This window comes from Lucilia cuprina, chromosome 6, assembly GCF_022045245.1.
Source record: "Lucilia cuprina isolate Lc7/37 chromosome 6, ASM2204524v1, whole genome shotgun sequence".
NCBI lineage: Eukaryota > Metazoa > Arthropoda > Insecta > Diptera > Calliphoridae > Lucilia > Lucilia cuprina.
In genome coordinates this window covers 57,998,330-58,007,169 of record NC_060954.1, presented here as the reverse complement: position 1 = coordinate 58,007,169, position 8,840 = coordinate 57,998,330, and the positions used below count along the sequence as shown (strand labels likewise).

At 28.9% G+C, this 8,840-nt stretch overlaps 2 protein-coding genes across 3 annotated transcripts in view; one reads left to right on the top strand and one right to left on the bottom strand.

Annotated features, from left to right (window-relative positions):
* LOC111689339 overlaps positions 1 to 1,798 on the bottom strand; it is a 7,127-nt gene extending 5,329 nt beyond the window's left edge. The window contains exons 1-4 of the mRNA XM_046954213.1: positions 1,195 to 1,798; positions 1,007 to 1,129; positions 675 to 933; positions 345 to 514 (exon numbers count right to left, since the gene is read on the bottom strand). Coding sequence (XP_046810169.1) covers positions 345 to 514; positions 675 to 933; positions 1,007 to 1,129; positions 1,195 to 1,405 — 763 coding nt within the window. The 5' untranslated portion in view covers positions 1,406 to 1,798. The remainder of the gene's footprint in view (positions 1 to 344; positions 515 to 674; positions 934 to 1,006; positions 1,130 to 1,194) is intronic.
* Positions 1,799 to 2,690: 892 nt separating this feature from the next.
* Positions 2,691 to 8,780, top strand: LOC111689338 (FAS-associated factor 1). Of its 2 annotated transcripts, XM_046953574.1 has the most exons (15): positions 2,691 to 2,825; positions 2,891 to 3,418; positions 3,487 to 3,555; positions 3,630 to 3,861; positions 4,466 to 4,660; positions 4,749 to 4,938; positions 5,004 to 5,208; positions 5,282 to 5,382; positions 5,711 to 5,829; positions 5,900 to 6,045; positions 6,124 to 6,278; positions 6,345 to 6,493; positions 6,566 to 6,840; positions 8,403 to 8,522; positions 8,592 to 8,780. In XM_046953574.1, the coding sequence occupies exons 2-15, from the start codon at positions 3,380 to 3,382 to the stop codon at positions 8,748 to 8,750; spliced, it is 2,154 nt and encodes a 717-aa protein (XP_046809530.1). In that variant the 5' UTR covers positions 2,691 to 2,825; positions 2,891 to 3,379; the 3' UTR covers positions 8,751 to 8,780. The 2 variants fall into 2 exon arrangements, with proteins under 2 accessions (XP_046809530.1, XP_023307578.2); XM_023451810.2 differs by having other exon boundaries at positions 2,741 to 3,418.
* The last annotated feature ends 60 nt before the right edge of the window (positions 8,781 to 8,840 follow it).

The following is an 8,840-nucleotide window of genomic DNA, read 5'->3' as shown; positions in this document are numbered from 1 at the left end:
GACTAGACTATAGACTAGACTATAGACTAGACTATAGACTAGACTATAGACTAGACTATAGACTAGTCTATAGACTAGACTATAGACTAGACCATAGACTAGACTATACACTAGACTATAGACTAGGCTATAGACTTGACTATAGACTAGACTACAGACTTATTATACCTATTTTTACGATCACTTTCGCTATATCACTCAAATTTCATTCTCAGATAAAAAACCACTAATCGATTTTTAGGAAATTTTAATATCCATTTATCCTGACACAAAAGGACCCACTGTGTTAACACATTATATTTTTATTTTGTGTGATATTTTCCTTTTTGTTTATGTGTACTTACTTTGCTCCAAATATAAATCTCTGTAAACATCTGGTATATTAAGATGACGTAGAACATTTTGTTCACGATAAACTTGTGTACATTTCTGACTTGCCAAAATTTCATAAGCCGTTTGTGAGCCCAACGTTGGTGCACATATGTGATGCATGAAAACGTACAAAAGTAAAATTCTGCAAAAATAAAAGAAAAAAAGTAAAGTCAACTCTATTGTGACCCATAAATTTTTGTAACTTATTTAAACTGTCCAAGATATTGCATAAACAAAAATTATAACATTTTCTTGATGGACTAAAAAATTAAATATATAGATTTTTTATATATTCAACTTACTGATGCATACGCTGATAACCATATGTAGGCAAATCACTGATCATCAGATCAATACATGCTCTAGGCATTTGACAACTGGAATTCAAGGCTGCAATTGTAGCCAAACATTCATCGGATTGAGTTATATTGGGATTACCCAGACCCACCAATTTGCCATAGTCTTTAATAAGCGATTTATATTCAAAATGTGTATCAATATGACGCTGTTTGAGAACAGGCGGTATAAGCATAATATTACGCTGGAATATATTATCTAAAACTGTTGAAAGAAAATTATATAAAAACAAAATTAAAAAAATAAAACTCCCATTTATGTACATATATAACTTTACTTGTTTTATGAACATTCTCAAAATCTGCGTCTTCTGTTTGGCGTATGATGTGATTTAATTTTTGTAAAAATTTGTAATAAACCTGTTGCTCATAACGATTCGATTCATAATAACGTTGCTTTTCTGCAACCAAAAAAGAAAATCTCAAAAAAAAATTTTTGTAAAAATGTTCAACAAGCTAAACTTACGTTTTATTAAAAATTCACTTAAAATGGCGGTAAATTGTATATTGACATTTAAATCGTTGCTCTTTTCCAATTTATTTAACAATTTCATTATGCTTTGCACTAGGAAACCTTTCGATATAGTCCTTTGTGTTATTCTTACCGCTGTACAAGTGTCCATGCCAATAACGGCCAACAATAGGAGACAATAAAGTGTTTGTTTTAAAATCAACATCTCTCTGATGGGTCAGCAAATGGACTATTTCTTTGGCCAGACAAACTCCGCAATTGTAACTTCTGTTTTGAATGTTGATGTCTGTGGCAGCCATATCATTCGTCTTTGATTGTGATGTATTTGTGTCTGTATGTAAATCTGATTTGAATTACTTTCAGCTAAATCATGATAAATTGCTATAATTTGTCATTCAAACAGAGTCTTTAATAAATAAGACTTTTATACTGGAAGAAATGTGTGCATTTATGTAATACATGTTAAATTTATTGATAACAATTGGAATAGTAAAAATATACACAAAAGGATATTAATATAGATTATATATCATCTTCTCCTCTTTGAGTTATGTGAAAAGCTGCAAATCGGTTTTAGTTCTTTCAGTGGTCCAATCCCAAAAATAACATAGATAGTTCATAATTTAGTTAATTAGTTAGTTCCTTAGTTAGTTAGTTAGCTAGTTAGTTAGTTAGTTAGTTAGTTTTTTAGTTATATAGTTAGCTAGTAAGTAAGTTAGTTAGTTAGTTAGTTACTTAGTTAGTTTGTTACTTACTTAGTTACTTAGTTAGTTAATTAGTTAGTTAGTTAGTTAATTGGTTAGTTAGTTAGTTGGTTAGTTAATTAGTTAGTTAGTTAGTTAGTTAGTTAGTTAGTTAGTTAGTTAGTTAGTTAGTTAGTTAGTTAGTTTGTTAGTTTGTTAGTTTGTTAGTTAGTTAGTTAGTTAGTTAATTAGTTAGTTAGTTAGTTAGTTAGTTAGTTGGTTAGTTAATTAGTTAGTGAGTTAGTTAGTTAGTTAGTTAGTTAGTTAGTTAGTTAGTTAGTTAGTTAGTTAGTTAGTTAGTTAGTTAGTTAGTTAGTTAGTTAGTTAGTTAGTTAGTTAGTTAGTTAGTTAATTAGTTAGTTAGTTAGTTAGTTAGTTAGTTAGTTAGTTACTTTATTAGTTAGTTAGTAAGTTAGTTAGTAAGTAAGTTAGTAAGTTAGTTAGTAAGTTAGTTAGTTAGTTAGTTAGTTAGTTAGTTAGTTAGTTAGTTAGTTAGTGAGTTAGTTAGTTAGTTCGTTGATTAGTTAAAATATTTTAATAAGTAATGTATTTATTTTATGGAAACCCTAAATTGGTTATAGTTCCTTGAAAAGTTGCCCGGACGCACAATCAAGAGAACTTTGGTTGTAAATAAACTGTTCTTAAAAACTGACGTTTAAAATAAAACGCCTTTAAACAACTTACCTTACTTCTTTACTACGGCAACTCTTTTCTTTTTTGTAATTTCCTAGTCATGTTTTCGGGTTAATTGTCACTAAATGTCAGAATTGTGCATGATTAGCACCATCTGGTAGCTCTCTGCGTGACTTAACAAAGAAATTTGTTTTTTTCTTCTTCATCTTGCTGTTTTTCAAATGCTCACAAAAATTATCGACATTTTCGGTAGTGATTACAAAAGTTTTAAAAATATTTATTTAAATTAATCAATCAATCCCATTGATTTATAGATCTTTAAATTATTAGAAAACCTCATAGAAAGTGCTGGTGGCAAGTGTTGCGAAGAAAATTGCAAAAGAATTGATTGTTTTCATCTCAAGTGTTTTTTTTTGTGCAAAACGACGAAGAAGAACGTGAAAAAGAACGTCTAGAGAGCAGAGAGTGACTGACGATTTTGTGCAAGTTGTGTGTGAAGAAATCGTTGTTTTTTTCACAATAAGAAAATTAAATTAAATAATTGTCAAAAGTAATTTGTTATTAATTTTACGTAAACTGCATACTTTAAAAAAACAATAGAAAGACAAACATATTTAAGCAGTGCAACAAAGAAACTATAAAACCGGGTGTAAAGTTGCAGCAAGTGGAATTTTTATTCTTTATTTTCGTTTTTTTTGCTTATTGTAACCATCAGGCCCCCACTTCTGTGGTGCTTCTACGTTATCTACGCAGTCAACAAATAGAAGAAGAAAAAAATATATATTTTTTTTTGGTTCAACAACATGTCTGAAAACAAAGATGAAATATTGGCCAATTTTCAGGTATAATTATTAATAGTTTATTGGAATAAAGTGTGAAATAAAGCTAAATTCAATTAAAATATTTGTAGAGCATAACTGGTATAGATGATGTGGGTGAAGCATTTTCCCATTTGGAGGATTGTAACTGGGATTTAATGGTGAGTATGGAGAGTTTTGTGTTTAGAAAGAATTTCTTAAATTATGTGGTTTTTCTATTTTTTTTTTTTAATAGGCTGCTATACAAAGGGTCATACCACAAGATGATCCTACGCTAGACACACCAGTTGTTCCTTCACTGAGATCGGAATCTTCAGGTCTATTGGGTCGTAATGCCAGCAGTAGTTCAGCTTTAAATAATTTCTCTACTGCACCTGGCCCATCCACAAGAAATTGTCCTCGTTGGCTGAAAAATGCCTCTACAAATAATCTGGGCAGCAGTGCTGCTGAAAGTGCATTCGTACCAGGTATATTAAGCCAGTGTTTTTATTAAAGTAAAGTTCTTAAGTTGTAGAAGTTCTTAATCTGATTAAGGAAGTAACGTTAATCTATGATCGTTCAAAATTTCGATAAAAAGTTTTTTTTCATGAATAAATTACTTACTTCAAAATCAGTTGTTGCTCCTTATATAAGATCTCAGTCACAATAACGATATTGAATAACATTTTTTATCTTAAGTCGACTTTAGTTACTTAAATAGTTACCCATTAAGAAGACATTGATCTGCAAAGTTAAATCCCATCACTAAACAGTTTGAATCAGTTGATTTTCCGTGGGAAAGTAATATTGAATGTAGTTCTAAAAAAGTGATCTATCGCAAAAAACATTGATCAATGATCACTTAAATTATTCATCAAACGACTGTAGTTCCTTACATACTGTTCTTATTGCTATATTTTGATTTGTATTTCTTAAAAATTATAGCGATCAAATTATCTTCTTTGGGTGCTGACACAGCGGTTAAAACTTTTTACCACTTTAATTTTAATTAGTCATTGTTATTAGTCATTTATGCATGCGAATATTTACATAAAGTAATATTATTTTTATTGTTTTTTCATAATTTCATAGTTGCTTCAACATCATCAGATGCCGATATTATCGATCTCACCTCAGATATGGATATAGCTGAGCATAGAACATCAACAAATGCAATGGCTTCATTGTCATCATCATCAGCACCCTCATTGATAAGACAAATTATATTTAATATACATTTTGATCAACAAATCTATGATATACGACTGCCCTCCACTTCAACCATTGGTAAGTGTTTCGAAAACTTTTAAGAATCCTTTGTTGTCGTTTAATCTTTTGATTAAACGTCAATGTTGTTCATCTTTTACTTTTCCAGAACAATTGAAGAATAAGATACACGATGTTACTGGAGTGCCGATATGTCGTCAAGCAATACGCGGCTGGCCGCCTGCTAAATTAAATCAAGCTCAAATACCAACAACTCAATTGTCTAGCTTAGGTTTGTCGGGTGAAAATGAATTAATATTGATTGATTTAACCGAAGAAGGCTATATGGATTTTGAAAAGTATGTTCTACATTGATTGATTTTTAAACCTTTAATATCTTTAATTTTTTTATTTCTCTTATTAGCGATGAAGTCTCTAGCCGTTTGGATAAAAATTTTGTACTTACCATTGTCCAACAGCCCAGTGGTGTAAGACATGAATTGAATTTCTCTGGTCGTACTACCATAGAGGATGTAAAAACAAAAGTTTACTATGTTACAGAGATTGCTGTGAGACATCAAGAATGGACTGGTTGGCCTCATGGTTGTGATAATGAAACAACATTAGCGGTAAGTTTTGTTTGTTTTGGTTTAAGAAGAGATTTTTTTTCTAATATAATGTTGCGTTATTTTCTTTCTTTAGCAATCTGGCATACAATTAAATCATAATTTTATTCTACATAATGCAGCTGATAAAATGCGTAATAATACTAATAATTCATCTTCCACAACAAGAAGTTCCAAGTGAGTAGTTTTGTTTTTTGAGTTTGAAATTGTAAAATATAATTTACACTCAAACTTATTGCAACAACTAATGGCTATGTATACATGGTTGTTAGATCTTACAACGTTGGCAGTAAAATGAACAGAAAATGTCTTAATAATACTGTCAACTTACAAATTTTGTCTTGCAATATTTTCGTTAATGCTTTTTCGGACGACGTTGCAAAAGAAAAATGTAAGTTCAGACGATTATTAGACATTTTCAGAACATTTTACTGACAACGTTGTAAGATCTGACAATCGAGTATCACGACTTTAACTAATAAAACTGTTCTGTTACTTTTCTCAGTGCTGTTGGTCTTGATACTGATAGTTCGGCTGATGAATTTGAAGATGCCTCAGACTTTAATGCATGTGAAGAATTCTTTACAGATCCTCCACCAGTACAATCCACAACCAGACATTTAAGTAAGTTTCAATTAAAAGTTTACTTATTTTAAATTATTATTTTTTTTTTAAATACTTTCTTTTCCCTTAGTACCTAATAATACAGACAGTGAAACAACGGGCTCCTTACAGTTTGTTGAAAATTATAAACAACGTTTTGGTGAACCATGTCCATTCTTCTTTACTGGCAGTCTAGAAGATGCTCTTAAAGAGGCCTGTCACAAACCAGCTAGAGAGGTAAGTAAATTTCTTAATTTCAGAAAAAAAAACCAAAGCATTTAAAATGTAATTTTTGTTTTTGTTTAAAAATAAAAGCGTAAATTATTGGCGATTTATTTGCATCATGGTGAAAGTATTTTAACAAATGTTTTCTGTGATCGTTTAATGAAACATGAAAGCATATTACAAACATTTGCTGAAAATTTTATTGTTTATGGCTGGGATTTAACGCATGAAAGCAATAAACATTTGTAAGTTTATCAATTAATTAAATTAATTAAAGAAAATATTAACATATTTTTTGTAAATTCTTTTAGATTTTTATCTTCGGTTACTGGCTGCATTAGTAATACCGCCTCCATGACTGTACGTAATATTTCTATAGATAAATTACCTTCGATATTGGTAATTGGTAAAAGTCGTTTATCGGGTCGTACATCATGTGAAATTTTATCTGTGATTCATGGTGTGTTTTGTTTTTTAGTAATTTATGGTTAATTTAAAATTAATCTATTTTTGATGTTGTTGTATTTCATAGGCAATGTTGGTTTGGATGATTTATTGTCTCGTTTATTGGAATCGGTTGAAATGTACAATCAACATTTACAAGGTGAAATTAGCGAAGAAGATGCTCGTGCTGCACGCGATCAAGTTAAAGCCGAACAAGATATGGCTTATCAGGAAACATTACAGGCTGATATTGCCAAAGAAGCTGCTAAACGTCAAAAAGAAGCTGCTCTAGCAGCTGAACGTCAACGTTTGGAATCGGAAAAAGCCGAAGAAGATGCTAGACGTGAATCGATTAGATTAGTGGTAAGTGTTGATGATTTGTGCGCATATTTAACTTCGAAGTTTGAATTTTCGAAATATTTAAGATTTTTAATAAATTCTAAAATATTGTTTCAAAAATTGTATATTCGAATTTGAAAAAGAAACTTAAAAGAAAAACTAAAAGTATTTTTATAAATTTTCATAATTTTAAGATTCTTTTCAAAATTTTTTCGAACTTAAGTTGGAATTTTTGAAAAAAGTTTATTTTTTGAAATTTTATCGAAAATTTTTCAATATTTCTAAATAATTTTAAATTTATTTTAAAACTTATGAACATTTTCGAACTATTTTAAAATTGTTGGAACATTTTTAAATTATTTTCAAAATTTTTAATTTCAAAACTATTTTCTATAATTTCACAATTTTTTAAAATTTATTTTTTTTTTTTTAAATATTATGAAAATATTTTTTTTCAAAAAAGTTTGAAACTGAAAAAATTGCTTTCAAATAAAGCTTAAAACGTTTTTTATGAAGTTCAATATTTCAAAACTTTATCCAAACATTGTGAACATCAAAAATTCTTAAAAACAAGATTTTTTTCAAAATTTATAAAAATTTAAAAAATTTAAGAAAAAATAAAAAATTTTTCGAACTTAATTTCGAAATTTCGAAAATTTTCGAACATAACTTAAAAACAGCATATTTTAAAACTACATTATAAATGCTTTAAAATTTATAAAAATTTTAAATTTTTTCTTCAGAATTGATGGAAATTTTAAAATAATTTTCAAAATTTAGGAAAATTTTAAAAAAAATTTCAGAATTTTTTATTTTGAAATTTTACAAAAAAATTGAAATTTTTCACAGAAAAACTAAAATTGTACTTTTATAAATACTTGTGATTTAAAAATTATTTTAAAATTAAAAAAAATCGAACTTAATTTCGAATTTTCGAAAATTTTGGAACTTTACATTAAACCATTATATTTCGAAACTAGATTACAAATGATTTAAAAATTAGTAAAATCTAAAATTTTTTATTTAGAATTGCTGAAAATTTTATAATTACTTTCAAAATTTTTAAAAAAAAATTCAATTTCAAATTTAAGTTCGAAACTCCATATTTTGAAACTACATTGTTTTAGTTCTGTTCTAGTTCTGTTCTAGTTCTGTTCTAGTTTTGTTCTAGTTCTGTTCTAGTTCTGTTCTAGTTCTGTTCTAGTTCTGTTCTAGTTCTGTTCTAGTTCTGTTCTAGTTCTGTTCTAGTTCTAGTTCTGTTCTAGTTCTGTTCTAGTTCTGTTCTAGTTCTGTTCTAGTTCTGTTCTAGTTCTGTTCTAGTTCTGTTCTAGTTCTGTTCTAGTTCTGTTCTAGTTCTGTTCTAGTTCTGTTCTAGTTCTGTTCTAGTTCTGTTCTAGTTCTGTTCTAGTTCTGTTCTAGTTCTGTTCTAGTTCTGTTCTAGTTCTGTTCTAGTTCTGTTCTAGTTCAGTTCTAGTTCAGACCTAGTTCTGTTCTAGTTCTGTTCTAGTTCCGTCCAAGTCATGTTCTAGTTCCCTTCTAGTTCTGTTCTGTTAAAAACACAAAAATTTCAATGTTTTCCTTTTTAGGCTGAACAATCATTACCCAAAGAGCCAGCTGAAACGGAAACGAATATATCGAAAATTCGAGTACGTAAACCAACTGGAGACTTTTTAGAACGTAGATTTTATGCAAATAACACTTTACAGGTAAGACATCAACTTAAACTATTGCAAATATAAAACATATTAATTGATTTTGGTTTTTTGTTCTTATAGGATCTATTAAACTATGTAGCATCGAATGGTTTCTTAATTGATGAGTTTAAATTGATATCCAGTTGGCCAAGACGTGATTTGACCTCTATAGATGCCCAGCAAACTTTGCAAGCATTAAAATTGTATCCTCAGGAGACTGTCATACTAGAAGAACGATGATTTTAAATCACTAAGCTTTGGAAAACAAAACAAAAAAATAAATTAAATAAATATGATAAAAAACAACTGCTAAATCTCCCCAGTCTCCCA

Excerpts from the sequence above, each read along its gene's own strand:
- LOC111689338 (XM_046953574.1), top strand. The coding sequence starts at position 3,380 with ATGTCTGAAAACAAAGATGAAATATTGGCCAATTTTCAG. Across the intron at positions 3,556-3,629 it reads ATTGTAACTGGGATTTAATG|GCTGCTATACAAAGGGTCAT; the intron begins GTGAGTATGGAG and ends TTTTTTTAATAG. Across the intron at positions 5,209-5,281 it reads ATAATGAAACAACATTAGCG|CAATCTGGCATACAATTAAA; the intron begins GTAAGTTTTGTT and ends TTCTTTCTTTAG.